The 16,308-nt window shown below is 38.6% G+C and overlaps 1 protein-coding gene across 1 annotated transcript; it reads right to left on the reverse strand.

Annotated features, from left to right (window-relative positions):
• Positions 1–10,312: 10,312 nt before the first annotated feature.
• LOC111333225 (uncharacterized) lies at positions 10,313–14,312 on the reverse strand. Its single transcript, XM_088755838.1, has 5 exons — positions 13,951–14,312; positions 12,553–12,670; positions 11,901–12,032; positions 11,148–11,385; positions 10,313–10,935 (listed from the first exon to the last, which is right to left on the reverse strand). Exons 1-5 carry the CDS (start codon positions 14,302–14,304, stop codon positions 10,554–10,556), a joined length of 1,224 nt encoding a protein of 407 aa, XP_088611964.1. The 5' UTR covers positions 14,305–14,312; the 3' UTR covers positions 10,313–10,553.
• Positions 14,313–16,308: the final 1,996 nt, after the last annotated feature.

Genomic DNA, 16,308 nt, shown 5'->3' on the forward strand with positions numbered 1-16,308 from the left:
TTACATTTTAGGCAAAACTCGATGATTATTTGCTGAGTAAGGTCGAGAGTCTGCCTTCTGTTTTGATATTAAACAAGCTTTTAGCGATGAAAAAAGAATTTAACGATGTAAAGTAACTGTTAATGGCTATTCAACATGTATTGATCTTCGGAATGCTTGTAGGGTAGTTTTCGAAAATACGGGCATGGGTAATATGCACGCATTTAGTGCAATTATACAAACTTTAAGTAAGTCTCAGAATGAAAGGACAAAATACAAAGATAAAAAGGAAAAGGGAAAGCAAGCAGTGGGTATTTGAGCCATTTTATTGTGTTTCATATTTGAGAAAGATGAGTAGTTTTAAGTGAATGCCACTCTCAAAGAAGCTTTGAGCCGGCAAAATAACTGCACATGAGCCCCCAAAAAATATACAAATGCCACTGTATAATTGTGTAAATGAGATGTCACCTTTTCTTCGTGGGCTTGAGGTAAAACTGATCCCAGCGGAAGGATAGAAGAAGAATGTAAAATAGGGAACTTTTGGAAACATCACAATCCATGCTTCTCTGACAGAAAAACAGACTGATAGTACTGGTGGAAAGGCTGCATTTCCCTCACATAATTTATGATTGTCAGGTAGAACGTTAAACTGACAGATACTTGCCATATGTCCAGGCTTTAGATTGAAAGGTGGTTTTTATGTTACAGGCTATTTAACTAGCAGATACTCTGCATGACTGACTTGCTGACAACTAACTGGCCAAATGTTCGACTATCAACTTCTTCGATTAAGACACAGACTGACTGAACAATAGGTTGATCAAATGACAGTCTTAGTGTGTAGTATTTCCTTAGATGTTCAAACTGGTAGTTATACTGACTGACTGTTGTTTTGTGACTTGGCGTCTGACTTTCTCCTTAGCCAACTGACCAACAGACTGGTTTTCTAAGGTATGCCAAAAAAAAACTATCTGACTGAGTGGCACACGCACTTCGAAACCAACTGGCTGATTGTATGACTGGCCGACTGATTTAATGATAGACGGACAGGTTGGCTGACTGACTGGCTTGTTATCTCACAGTCTGGGTGTTCCCACTATGGATTCATAAAGACATCCGCTAAGTAAAGCTAGGAGGTAACCCTAGGTCGATGCCACTAAAGCCACGGAAAAAATCTGTGATGTTCAAACGTGCTTGGCTCGAAGCAGTGATCTGGAAATCAGTGCTACTATTTCATTTCAATTTCCGAGTGTAGCAAATTCAAGTAATGAGACTTACTGAATACACCCTCGCCCTGCTATTTGAACATGTGTTGAAATTAATCTCTTTGTGCTGATGTCTTTCAGGTAAACAGGGAATTGCTTAAGAAGACTAAATGTACCTGATTATAATCGATATGAGATTGAAAGTCCTTATCATTCTGCAACAGGTAAGTACTGCTTGCAAAAGTACTCCACGAGTACTTTAACATGCATGATGAGACTTACCAGTCTTTTACAGATTTGAAAAGGACGTTTCTATAAGAGGTCGGTGTTACACTAAAATTTCCAAAGTTAAACGTTGGATCGACTGACAAGTGGCTGAAGTCCAGATCTTGAGTGCAGAATCGCGATAGGTCAGCAAGTTGATTATCGGTTGCCGACAAAACGATGGGCTCCCCAGACAATTCTTGCATACGGAGAAAGTCCTTCCCTTCTGTATAAGCGAACCAGCTTAGAGTTGTCATCTCATCCGTTTCTCTAGATCTATGTTCTGTATAGGACGATTCCATACGCGCCCGTTTCAGGTCGTATACCCAGACCCCTTTCGTGGGGTGTATCAGTATCTGAACTTGCTGAAAGAGGTCCTCCCAAGTCTCGCCCTGTTTTCGCTGCCGCTTCGCTCACGGGGTATCGCGAAAGATTTTCTTTGAGCTTTCGTCGGACAGAGGGTTTTGTTCTGGTAAAAAAACCTCTTCCTTCTCGCATTCTTGTGAACAGTTGGGGCGAGGTCGTGTCCATCCTAGTAAACACGTATTGCTGTAACGCTACATTATTAACGATATCTCCATAAAGATCACTTACATAGGAAATTGTCCGACGAAAGTCTCCTTGCTTTCTGTATTCTTGCGTGAGGTGGTATTCAATTCTTGTTTTGAGGATTAAACGAGAGTCCCCCTTCAATCTCCACATACCATCAGAAGGATTAGTGTAGGTATGAGTCACTTGTTCGTTGTTCACTTACCGACCGTTGCCGTCCGCTGGCAAACCATCGAGAGGTATAACTCTAACGTCATTCAAGAAGGCAACGTCATGCTTTACTTTCATTAATTGACGGGTGCCTCGTCTGGCTGATCTTTAAAAAATATGTCTAAGATTTCTCGAGCTTTAAAGCTCTTTCCATTTCTTGGTTGAATAGAAAAGAGCGGAATTTTTTTTGTTTTTGATTGTGAAACGTTGGTGCATCTATTTCTTCGGGTGAACTGTCATCCTCGGAAGTTGGGGAAGCGGACACATCGCTGCAATGTGACTACCTAAATTTGGGGATTTGCAGTTTCGATGTTACTTCGAAATTCCGCTTTGCGCCAATTCGGGATTTGAAAACCGTTCGGCCACAACCTTCGTATCTAACACCTTTCATCTTTTCTGGTGAGTCACTGGTAATTATCGGGTTGTCCTTGTCCCCAGGAGAACTGTGTTTTTCTGCGAACTTCTTTTTCGCTTCTGCAGTGAAAATAGAAAATAGAAATAATTAATTTGTTTATTATTTCTAAGCTCTACCGGGTAGCGAATGGTTGTCAATAGTATGTTTACGTAAACAACGCCCTTGAGGAATAACCGTTTTTTAACCCACAATTACTCAGTGCCCACCATGTGCGGATATCTTTGAGAGAACGGAGATATGAGGTTAGGCATTTCCGCAATCGATTATTTATCTAAGAAATCATACCTGCCGGAGGTTTTCTTTTCTTTTGCCTGCGATAGCGATGGCGGACTGGCTCAGTCACTTTGATGGCAAAAGGACTGAAAATGTAACATAAGGTATTGACAGTGAGTCATATGAAAGCTAATACTTCAACGCGTCCGAGACATTGACTCACGTAAATAAGAGTGTTTCAGGTGAAAAAATAACTGCACGAAGCTTACAAACAGTTATAATAACACCGCGTACGCCACCCTATCGCGCTATCACGTGGTCGAGGTTAATTAACCTCGCGGGTTTTTTTGGAGGGGGTGGGTTGGGGCAAGAAAAAATGTTTAGGGTTCTCTGCAGCTTGTAGAAGTGTCCTCCCTTAACAGATCAGACTTAACCGGGAGAGAATTGCAACCACTCTGCTTTTTTTATGTAGCAGTGTAGATAATTTTTCTACAAATTTCTTGTTTGTTATCTTCATCAACGACCTACCAAAGACTCTCAATGATGGAACAGCAATTGTTCTGTTTGCTGAGGATGCCAAATTTTATAGATTAGTTAATGAGTCTAGTGACTGTACTAATTTTCAACATGATATTAACAAGCTTTATTACTGGTCCCTTAGATGGGGTTTAGCTTACAATCTATATAAATGTGTAGGTATGAGAATAACTAGAGAACGTAACAGCTCTATACTGTCTCTTGTTGAAAGTCCTTATGCAACCGGAGAACATGCCCTTGCGGTCGTTTCCTCACAAAAGGATCTCGGATTTATCGTCACAGACAAACTTACATGGAACTCTCACATTGAATGCGTTGTAGCCAAAGCCAACCGGATGTTGGGTTTTCTCCGTTGGAACTGTGCTGACATTGGGACTGATAGCAGGAGAACGCTATATCTTTCTTTTGTGCGTTCCCGCTTAGGCTATGCTAGCGAGGTCTGGTCCCCTCAATCTACTTTCCATCATTTACGTATTCTAGAGGGTGTTCAACGTCGGGCAACTCGTTTCATTTTGAACTGTTGTTATAAGGTATCGGAAAGACCTGACCATAAGTCCTGCTTAAAAATGCTAAAACTGTTTCCACCATGTTATTGGCATGAACTTCGAGACATCTGCTTATTCTATAAGTGTATGCATAAGTACTATAATATTAATATCAATGAATATATCAATTTGATCACTGGCCGTACTAGGAATGCCAACAACTTTAATTTGCGACCAAATCGTGTTCGTACTTCCTTATTTCTTGATTCATTTTTTAATCGCACTGTTTCCTTATGGAACAATATTCCATTAGATATTCGTGAAACTATAGCTCTTTCTACCTTTAAAGACCGTCTATTTAACTATTTCTTTAACAAATTTATCGCTAATTTTGACACATCTAGAATTCAAACATGGAAAACAGTCTACCCACATTGTCGCTCAATTAATAGAAAGAACTGTTGTTGATTATTGTTTTTGTTTACATATGTTTTAGTATAGTATATACTTATGGGGGCTGACCTCGCTGGAACTTCGAGTCCATACGTTGGTTCCTCGTTTAGTACCTTTTTTTTTTTCTTACTCTTTTATCATTATTCTTTGTCACTAAATGGAAGTTACTATAAATAAATAAATAAATAAATAGATAAATAAATAAATAAAAAGGTAAGGTAATAAATTGCCAGGCAAGGAAAGGACATTTTAAAGTGCACGTAAACCCAAAAACTTATTTTCGCTTAACAAAATAAGCCTATGAAAGTCTGAGAGGAATGTATGAAGTACGATACTCTTTTGCAAATTTCGCACGTTGCTAAATCCTTCTACAACACACTTAGTGGGCATATTTTCGGACAATATTGACTACAACCTTCCCAAACAAGTGAAAATGTGTGAAATGCAGACTTTCGTGGTCTCGATTTAGCGTCACATTACCCGATAGAGCCATTCCTCTTTAAACTCGGTCGTGGGGCAAGATGGCGGCCGATTTTCCGTACTTTTAATGGGCACAGAAAATTGAAGATTTGAGCAAATAAAAAAAAATTTGCACGGAAATGCTCCAAAAATACGCTTATTTCGTTAAGCGAAAACAATTTGGGTTTAGGTGCACTTTAAACCTCAAAATAGCCTCTAGTAACGAGATAGCGAATACAGGCTCAGCTCAAGGAACTTTATTTTATCACGAAACCCGGGTGTTTCTACTAAAACGGGACCGAACCTCTGCGTGACGTCGCACTAGTATGCTGACGAGATTGACGGGAGATAGAATAATAACTGCTAGTGTGGGATACATTGGCCACAACAGTGGCGTTTTTATTTCAACCGACATCAAGAACATTGATATAATACACATCACCGTCGGAATCTCTTAAGCAAAGGTGGGGTTAAATTTCGGCAAAGAGCCAAGTATGTATAAAAAGGCAACAAAAACCTGAAGAGAAGACCGGAGCATGGGGAGGGGGCGGGAAAATTCTTCTACAGTACCGAAAATCTGTGTTCGGATGTTAACACGATGGGAATGAAGGCGAGAAGAACCAGGAGAGAAACTGACCTTGCCTATATAAAATTGGTGCTATTTGATCTGACCTTATTTGATTGGCTAACGTTCTGTGATTGACAACGCTCCTTGCCCCATGCAAAGGCACACCTAAATTCTTAACTATGACGGGCTTCGAGATAAAATTACACTATGCTTATGTCATAATGTTGGCCTTTTTATACGGTGTGTTTTCTATGTGGAATTTTATCAAACAGGAAATTGGATTTTGAGTAACAAAAACAAAACATTATCAGCCAAAAGTATAGTTCATAGCTGAAATACAACAACATATGTATGTAGATTCTTCGAAACCACAATTTACCAGTGGGGAAATGCGAGTGCCCATTTTAATTAAGTGGAACGACACTTTAAAAAGTACATTACACCTCCACGGCACTATACGTCTAGTCACCCGCAGGCCTGACAAATCTCTCAGTTACCTTATGAAAAGCTCAGAAGGAAGGGGCTAGAACTGGAAAAAAAATCTCCCCTGTTTTCTTTTGGAATTAAGAAACACTATATAATAACTTATGTTAGAAGAAGCCTCGAAACACTCACATTTACGCTGCATTGAATATGGCTGCCCCGCCCCAGAAATGAACTGAAGAGAAGAATTAACTTTTCACAAGAACATGTGGATTTCTTTCAGGAACAAATTTTCACTTTCGTTGCGCAATTCACACCAAAAAATTCCAAAAATTCATCCCGTTAATGATGGATAGCTTCCAATAAGATCGTACAAAATTCAGAGCAAATTCGGTGCCGTACAAAATTCAGAGCAAATTTTATGAAAAACATGGCAAAATTTCGGCCACTTGCACAGGAGGGGGGGAGGGGTTGTAGAATTGTGAAACACTCGTTATCTTTTTTTCTCTACCTAAATGCAATCGACATACGACACCTCGAGTTCTCGTAGCGCGAAAGCACGTTTTAGGAAGACACTTTCAACCGTAGGAACGATTCATTTATTCGTATTCCAGCCTACCCAAATATGTACTAATTCGCAACTGTATTAGCGAAAAATGCCGAAAGAAAAATATCATAGGAAAACTCTCTGCACTTTCCTTTTACCAGTATACCTTACATTGTCTCCAGGTCCTCGTCACTTTCAGAGCAAGATGATCTTCCTTAATGAAATTGAAAGGAAATTACAGTAAATCTCTAGCGATCTAGAACAGGGAATGTAAAAATAACAAACTTCCAATAGAACGTACCTGATACAACATCCGCGTACGTTCTTCTCCAATCCATTTTTCAGAACAATTTATCGACTTTGCGCAAATTTTTTACTCTTTCTTACTCGACCGTGCGTCGCTATTATGACACAGTAATTGTACATCATACAGCTAGATAGTATGATTACACACGTGGCCATACAGTACACTATTGTGATACATAACGTGTCGGGTATACAAGAACTTATTTTTGTCGCCCTATTTTTATTCAAAATTTAAGAATTTAAGTTTTAACTCAAAAAATAATTTCGCGATCACTTTTTAGACAATGGCGTCATTAACGTATTTTACTGCATGCCAAGTCCTCACAAGGCCTGCGATTTCGATCGTTCTTTGTTCTTCAGACGAGGAAAGAGGAGTGGGGTATCGGGGTGGATAACCTTCCAACAGGAAACAGACTGATTTGAATTTACCCAATATCCATGCACTTTTCACTTGTGTAAGACAAAATTCACCATCAAAAATTCCGTGTCACTTACATGAAAATAGAACAGTGAAAATATGGCTCAGGCGGATTCTTCAGCGTTTTCTTAATTCTCATATGTGTTCGACCATATGCATGCTCATGGGGGTTCGATTGTTACTCAGGCCGGATCCACGGGTAACTTCAGAGTATATGCACAGCTCGTACACCACTCAGAAAATTTTCGGAGTTGTTTTAAATTAAAAACAGACCTTGAAAAATTCAGGGATCTTCTAGTAACTTCGAAAACCCTCAGAAAATCTTTGGTTAATCTTCGGAATATATTCGGAGCTTGTACGCTCTTCGGAAAGGTTGGCCGGAAAACCTGCAAGGTCTGTTGAGGAGGACTGAGGGAGGCCTGTCTCTAACAGAAGAGCTTATATATCACTTTTGTTAAGCAGTGCTTTCCCGGAATTGAAATTGAATATATGTTAGACTGACTTAGGTATTGTTATATTTTCTTTGTACCCTTTTAATGAAAAATCGAGATCTCGATTAAAGGGACGCTGACCATGTTAACCTAAATTTGAGGAATGATTTGCTGTTTATCAGTTTCGTTTCACGGCCGTTAAAAAATGGATGACTTAATAATCAAAAATAAGCAAAAGATAAAAATAGAAAAATAGATAAGATAAAAATTAAGCTGGGGGTTCGATTGTGCCTCGAGGATCTCCGGGTAACTTCGGAGACCTTCGGATAGTTTTCGGTTAATCCTCGGAGTACATATTCGGAGCTCGTACACTCCTCGGGAAAAATCCTGAGAAAAGTAAACATGGTCGAGTAAACTTGACCCGTTTGTTGTTTACAGTGCTTAAGACTTTCTTTCTCTTTCTTACGGCCTTTTGGCGGGCTACACAAAACTACTGCACAACTTCTTTTTCTCGTGTGGGAGAATTTGTACTTTATCAAAATCATCACATCGAAGGACTTTAAACATTGCTTTAGTTTTTCCCGGCATATCAGTTTACTATAAAGTACTGATATCGAACAAAAAATACTTCAGAGGAGATTTTCTGTTCAGTATCATGAAGTAAAAATGTATTATGAAGTGTTTATGGTCATAACTGACAATTAAATAAAAAAATTAATTGCAGTTATTGAAAATCATTATTCTAGTGAGTTTCATTATGCTAATTAATTATGCTGATTGATGTCCGGTCAAATTGATAAGATGTCCTACCAAAATGACTTGTTATTCGTATAGTCTCAGACTAAACAGCTGATCTGCAATTCTTTCCTAAAGTAATGCCTTAACAAGTGATTTAAACTCAAAACCTATCAAGAAATGTGTTCAGCTCCATTAAAAAATTGTACAAAGTACTCACAGGCGCGATTAACAATAACTCGGATGTTTAAAAAGCATTACATTCTACAATTAAGAAGTCTTTGCTGCAAACTCACCTCCTTCAATGGAGGAAAGTATTTAAACATCCCGTGTAACATTAAAATTTTTTTTAGGTCTGATATTCGCACTTGCATAAATAGCGCTCTCTACTGCGAGGATCGTGCATCATACGTATCTACAACCGCAGTTCAAAATATATGAACTTCATATATTCATTGTATCTGATTTATCATCACGGGTTTATTACGAATCAACTTAACGGCCTGCTCCCAGTTGGCTTGTTAGCTCAGTTGGTAGAGCGCTGCACTAGTATCGCAGAGGTCAGTGGTTCGAATCCCGTACAGGCCTGATTTTTTTCAGGTCTGATCTTCGCTATTGCATAAATAACGCTCTCTACTGCGAGGATCGTGCATCATACGTATCTACAACCGCAGTTCAAAATATATGAACTTCATATATTCATTGTATTTGATTAAAAACTTTGTTTATAGATAATTTGAATACACCGAAAATAATGCAAGCATGCTTCGCGACGAAAGGTAACAGGAAGCAGAAATAAAATGTTTCAATATCCACGTAAAGTAGTGCTCACCTTGGTATTTGACTCGACTGTCTCGCGTTGTCTTCATTTTAGAGTTTTCCAGTCGCTTTTATGTCACATTCTCGATATAAGCACCATATATTTACTCCTGCTGTGGTTCAGAATAGGCAGTTCATTCCATTTCCATCTTACAATACAACTCAAAGCGGCCGTCATGTTGTGTTTACTTTCTCCTTGATGCCGGTGTTATTCGTTCATAATGCAAACTGCGTCATGCCACACCCACAAAGGCGCGGCAACACGCGTGTAGACCTGTCCTTAGGTTGAAAGCCTTCGGTAAGAGGAGGCAGTTGTAGAATATTGCACTAAAAAAGCAGTATGGTATAAGATGTAGACTGGTGACGTTGGTGAACAGCTGCTGTCGATGCCAAAATTGTGACCAAAGGTCTTGATTAGAACAGATTTTGTACACTGGTCAGTTGTCAGGCCGGTGACAGGGCAGGAAATCAATAGAATAGGTACACACGTTAAATGAGCATCAAATGTGTTTTAAAACTAATTTCGCCGATTAGTATTACGCTCTGCGTACCTAGCGTAAAGGATTGAGACGGAAGGTAAACAAACGAAAAGGCTCCAACCCTGGCCACGTCAACCATTTTTGTTGTCTTTCTTCTTCTTTTTATTCCTTTCATTTTTCCTTTCTTTTCTTTGTAATTTACATTGTTCTTCAAAGGATATGTTACATATGTTCAGGATAAAACGCTCATGTGAGAATGTTTGACGCGGACGAAGCTTTTACGTTCAAATCGATAACATGTCGAGATGAAGAGGCGAGACCCTGAACAAACATCTAACTAAACCCGACAAAAGAGGAAAGTTTACGGACTTACACGACACCATAAGACTATTCTTAGTTTTATTTTGAATGGGTCTATTTTCAGTGACTGTTCAATGCAGATGGAGGAAAATGCAAACAGGCCGCTGAGACCGCTTGTACCACTGGGACTCGGCGAATAAGTGTGACGACGACCGCTTTGAATTACTGTAATTAGGGGAAGCAATTTCGGGACTTTGAAAAGCGACCGCTTAGCCTGACGGGGTTACCGCTTAATACGGTGCCGCTTAATACAGGTTCGCTTCGATGATCCTTCATCCAAAGGAGTGTTATAGCAAAATACAAAAGAGCTCGATTTTTTTCCCGAACGATCCATCGATTCTCGATATTCCCGGAAGTGCGCGTGAAATTTGGATATAGTAGGTCTCTAAGGCATCACTTAGCAAGCGGATATAGAGATCTGCTCTGATAGTCTTCCGAAGTCCAGGATAACATAGAGTGTGGTTAAAACGTTAGTTTATTCAGGATTTACTTATGATGAGTTTTACTGCAGTTACTTTATAGATTTAAGTGTTTGCTTTATGATTAAATAAAAAATTATCTTGATAGTAATAAAGAAGTGTCAAGACATTGATGACGTTGTCTCAAAAAGAACATGACCTCTCACAGTGACACAAAGGCTTTACTTCGTGCAAAAAAAAGTTATTGGTCAATGATTACAGTTCTGTTCAACGCTCGGTTCAAGGCTCGATTACTGTCACATCCGAAACGCCATCTTTGAATTGTTCCCACCAGTGCATCAGGCCGACCTTGGTAATGTGGCAGTTTGCATACTGTTCTGCAATATCACTCGCTGACAAGACCCTGTTCCAAAGGTTAACTTCTGTCACCTCACCCGGTCCAAAGCTTTCGCTGAGTTCGAAGCCCCCTCCAGCTGAATCTTGATCTTGTCCAATAACAACTGTTCCGCCGGCTGGAACCTTATGATTTTTGTTCAAGCCTGTTTTATTGCTTCGGAGCTGTCCATCCATATAAAGCTGCCAGGCTCCTTTTGAGCTTTTCCAGGTAACACAGATGTGATGCCACATAGTGTCACTTATTCCAACTCCGGTGTCTGTACCACTTGGAAAATAATCACAGAGAAATATACGTTAAAATCTCTCGTATCCTCCCAAGACAGTTCATTCCATGGCTGAAACAGTACCCAGCATGGCAAATTTAAGTTACCTAGGGTCCCTCTCCAAACTTTACCATCATTGTGACTATCAATACAATACAATGCCAATCACCCCAAAATTTCTCATTGTTTTGTTTTACTCGTCATGATCACTTACCTCGCCTTATTTACACTGATCCCAATTCTGGACTTTGGATAGTTCAACCAAACAGAAATACCATTTCCAGAAATACTTGAAGCTTCTGCGTAACTGTAGAGGCACTGTTCTCCATTTGTATTTGTGTCATTCATTTTAACAAAAAAGCAGACAGTAAATTCCGATAGAATTGAAGAAATGGCGTTTTCTTTCTTTGTGTGACGTTTGGTAGAGCGCTTTTCAAAAAATATGCGGTAAGCTGTGGAAAGAAGTTTTAAAATATTGAGGTGATCAGAAATCGTGTCTCACACGTTTCCTAAGGTCTAAGATTGATTATCCTATATCGTTTGTCAACTATTGACGTAATCGATAATACAAGAAACTAGATTTCAAACAATTCACAAGCAAATATCAAGACATTTTGAGTATTTAGGTGGTCTGTACTCATATGGACAACGATATTCGTCATCACAGTGGTCAAAATGTAGTGTGCACCTCGTGAGTCCGCAAAAAAAATTTAATTTTGACTACCGTGATAACGGATAGCGTTGTCGATAACAGTACAGACCGCGCTAAATGCGACGAAATGCGAGATACAAAAACCTTAACTTGTCGCACAAGATTGTTTCGTTGCAAGTTTTGGGCCAATGTTTCGCGTTCTTCACCTTGCATGATGAACTCGTCGCTTTTTTATTGTAAAAACCACTAAAGCTTGACGCCAAAATTTAGGGACTCATACATCAAATTTTAAATCTATTTCACGTCTCTACAAACCTGTTGAACAAGGCAGACCTTCAATCTTTTCACACTGTGTCCCGTGAAATCCTGGTGCGCAGCTACAGTTATATCCGTTGACTCCGTCTCTACAAGTTCCCCTGTTTTTGCAGGGATGGCTGTCACAAGTAACTTTTTGGGAGTATAAGATAACGTTAAGAATTGTCAGAAATATTTTGTTAACTGTTATGAGAAATGTTAATTTAAAGAGACTTCAGAAAACATTGGACCCTTGCATCCAAGCATGAGAGTCACTTGACTCTGACGATGGACACCCATTTTTCCGCTGTACCAGCCATGTATAAGACGCTTTAGGTAAATCGTTCCTTCAACCAGAGCTCAATATATCAACCTTGAAAATTTTATGATTTGTTTACTTCAAAAAGAAAAAGATGTATGGTTTGAGATTAAAAGTTAACCTTATACGTATACAAATATATTTAAATTCTTCAGCTTTTATCCATTCCAATAAGTTTTCTGCTGAATTTTTTTCTCCTCGAAACGCTCCGTTTTATTTTGCTTTGTTTGTCTATTTTCCGTTAAACCGTTGTTGGTTTGTTTGCTTCCAAGTTTCGGAGACAGATATTTTGCCATTTTCCTTGACCGACATTACTTTACCATCTTTATTTTGCTATTCTGAGTTGCTTCTTACCCAGATCAGTACAAGTTTCTGCGGTCCAAATGGGCTTGCACTGGCATGAATAAGACTGTTTTTTCTCGTCATACACACACACACCTCCATTTTTGCAACTGTTGGTTGTTGGACAGCCCTAAAAAAAAGTATTAACAGACAGTAAATCGTAAAAACCTGATCAGAGCACGAATATGAGCGTACCTTGAAATTACTCCAAAGTAGTGCTTTACCTTTCGCTTCAAATTATGATTTTTAAAATCAGATTCCATAGAAAAAAGGATGGCTTCTGAGTCTTACGCCGTGTGTTACCTTTCGTTCAAAGAATATCTTGTCATATGAAAAAAAAAGCTTCTTCGTAAACTGAATATCAGGCGATAAGATCATGGAATTTTTCAAGTGTATTTAACACGCTAACGATAAAGACACATCTTAACAAGAATGACAAAAGTAAGTCAATATCTTCTTTTCGGCTAATGCTTAAAGTAATAAGCAACACAGGTAACAGGTGTTTTGTGGCAAGAAAAATTCTGATCATAGTGAATAAAATTTTTTAAACCACTCGCTGCTAGCATGGCAAATACTTCAAGATATTTTCTATCAGATATTTTTGCATAACTGATGACTCATATGAGCCATGTACAGAGTAATTCAATTCAAGATCACGTTTGACCTTTGTCGAAGAAACGGAGACTATTTTGTGTTTTCTTGTATTTCCCCATCATTTCTCAATTAATGTCATTGTTCAAGGAAAATTAATTTCACCTACATGAAAACAGCTCTAATTAAAAACTTAAAATCGAAATATTTTGGAATGATCAGCATTTCAAAATAAATGACCAATGATGAATATTTGTTTGATACCACCCGAATGTTACTCAGGATGCGCAAGAATAATGCCGGAATCTCGCGAGAGTCTTTTCTCTATAAGGGAGGTAAATTAAAACCGAAAAACGAAAAAATAAAAGTTTGCATGACACCTCGTATAGTGAGTTATACCACCGGTAAATCGATAGAAAGTAAGGGCTATCGCTTTTACAAAATAGCCATGGGTTAACTTGTGCAGCAACGATAGATCGTTTATCAATCATACCGCGCCTTTCATCTCAGTTATTCCATGATAACAAGTATCCTCATCGAAATGGATTTTAACTCGACTTCAATTATTCTGCTCTGATCATTACTTCCCATTTCCCACCTTGAAAATTTGACATTTGCTAAAAACCAATGTAGCGACAAAGACTTCGACAAAAATGAGTCGATTCACTTAACAAACGAAATACTAGTAACTTAAAAACACAAAACTTGGTAAATTTCAAAATTGAAACAAATAATTTATCTGCTAATGAAACTGCAGCCGCATCAACAAGATCTCACGGAGCCCAATATATGAATGAGGTATTTTAGGCTATTAGTTACCTTAAGCCGAAGCATTGAGAAAGCGACACCTTTCTCAAACTGCAAATATGTGTTTTGTTTAATAACAGAGGTATCGTGCTTGTTTAGTTCACAAGTTCCTTCGCCATCAGAAGTTTGAGGAGCAAGCTTGAAGTTTGTTGAAGTACACCAGGTGTTTTTCAAACAAGATCGACTACACCAAATTTGGCCGGAAGACCTAAATCGTTTTACAACGAAGCCTTTAAGCTGCTTATCTACCAACGTTGAGAAGTATGCTGATCGACAAACAGTGGATGAATCTATTGCAGTGATAAAAACTGCAGAGAGCAACAATCCCCGAAAAAATACAAACGGAGGAGCATTTATAGGTCCCATCACCAAGACCTTCAATATAATACGCGTTGGTTTATTGGGTTTGTTGAAGTCTTCAGCCACACGTCACGACCAAATACAACTCTTTCACTGGTCGATTTTCGCATGAAAAACCCTTGGAAATGTAAATTAATAATTGATTGTTGATATTACAGTGTTGAATCACATAAATAAAGATTTTAAATTTGTGGAAAAGTGTTCATTGTTCGAGAGAACGTCAATTGATCCCAAAGAGTGCAGAAAATTGAAATTGAAACTGAAGCTTGCTATGGTTTCGCTATGAAAGTGTATTTAATTTGATGAAAATATATCGTGACTTTGACAGAAAAGGAACGCGTTGAAAGATTGGGCAGAAAACGTATTACACTGCAGGGGACTGGAACAGTTACGCTGATCATCGATGCGCTGATGGGGGAGTGCTTAGTCTTTTAAGCAAGCACGATAATTTTCATTCACTTCTGGAAAACTTCCTTTGTGAACAAATTCACTAGACCTCAAGAAAACAAATATATCACGCGACAGGGTGCAAAGATCGCGGGTTGATAATGCCATCTGTGTTTAGTTACTCGACCCGAATATTTTATTACGACAACCTGAATTCTAAAGAAAACTTGATGCACACATAACATCGTAACTGCATTTTAAAGCAACTTTAAGCCAAAGGAAACATTTCCTAAACAACGTAATGAACTTCACTGGACATAAGCCAAGTTTCGTGCTGTCGACGATCTTCACTTAGAAGGACTCTGGGTGGCATTGTTAAAGGTTCATTAACGACACCATCTTGTATGTGAATGGCAAAGAATTCAGCAGATGCAGATTCAATTTACGTTTTCTACTTGTATTACAAGTGGCACATATTTATCTTGTATTCGTTTGCTAAGTTTTTACATCAGTCCGTTTTTGTGCAAAATTTCCTTACTTTTGATCTCGAACTCGGTTTGGTTTTGTCAATTTTGTAAAGCTGCATTTCACGACACCTTATAGCATGTAAATGGACATAGATCTCGGCAGATGTAAATTCAGTTTCTTTTTTCTACTTGTGTAAAAGCGCTACATATCTTACTTTTTGGTGAGTCAAAAAAATCGCGTAGTGCGAACAGGCCCTAAGGCGGTGTCTTAATTCCTGCCAGTCAGGCGCCGTCTCAAATTGACTAAATTCCCAGCAGTCAGAAATTTTTACAGAATTTCAACAATACGATTCTTTCAACTCGTGAAGAATAGAAATGTTTGTTAAGAAATGTCAAAGGATTCCAAGACTTACCTCAGTTTTTTAGTGTACGAATTTTCCGATCTTGCGCACATCGTGAAATCATCAGGTTGTCGACTTAACTTCCAAAACATTCCCAACGTAGCGATTTTATGGTGTGCACAAGTTCGGAAAATTCGTCCACTAAAACATCATCGAAACTTTTGGAATCGCTTGGCATTTCTAAACAAACTTTGAACCCTCTAATTAGCTATGCGCGAGATATTTTGTGGAAATTCCGTGAATATTTCGGACCACCGGGACGGTCAAAAATAAACTTAATGTCCGGAAGTCAGACATATTGAGGAAGTACAACAAGAAATGGAACTAAGCAGCCGTGAAAACAAATTCAGAAAAAAAATGCTTAGACTGCTTAAAAAATTTAAAAGTGATAAAGAAATTATTGCTCTCAGGTTCAAGTTGTTGGTCAGTTTATGCTTCCCAGTAAGCACAGCGTGTTGCCTAAATTTATGAGAACTCTAACGAACCTTTACCGAGCTCAAAACTTAGCATCTTTCTAAATTAGAGGGTCTCATTGGGGGGGGGGGGGGGCACCTTTGATGGCTGACAGTTGACTTTTTACCGTTTTTTGACGGCTGAAGTTTAAATTTACGGGTCTTTGACGACTGACAGTTAAATTTTAGGTCTGACTGTAATCAGGAAGGTATTTCTTAGGTGAATTTTATCTAATATTAAGCTTTCATCATTTTTGTATGACTGATAACCATTTTGAGGACTATTCAGTCTTCTTTTGACGG

The sequence above is a fragment of the Stylophora pistillata genome, chromosome 4, assembly GCF_964205215.1.
Source record: "Stylophora pistillata chromosome 4, jaStyPist1.2, whole genome shotgun sequence".
NCBI lineage: Eukaryota > Metazoa > Cnidaria > Anthozoa > Scleractinia > Pocilloporidae > Stylophora > Stylophora pistillata.

What these genes read in the sequence shown, in the direction of transcription:
- LOC111333225 (XM_088755838.1), bottom strand. Translation starts at nt 14,304, where the DNA reads ATGGGACCTATAAATGCTCCTCCGTTTGTATTTTTTCGGGGATTGTTG. An exon ending in AGGTCTGCCTTGTTCAACAG is followed by an intron (nt 11,386 to 11,900) that starts GTTTGTAGAGAC and finishes TTCTTTCCACAG; the next exon opens with CTTACCGCATATTTTTTGAA. An exon ending in ATCAGTGTAAATAAGGCGAG is followed by an intron (nt 10,936 to 11,147) that starts GTAAGTGATCAT and finishes TTATTTTCCAAG; the next exon opens with TGGTACAGACACCGGAGTTG.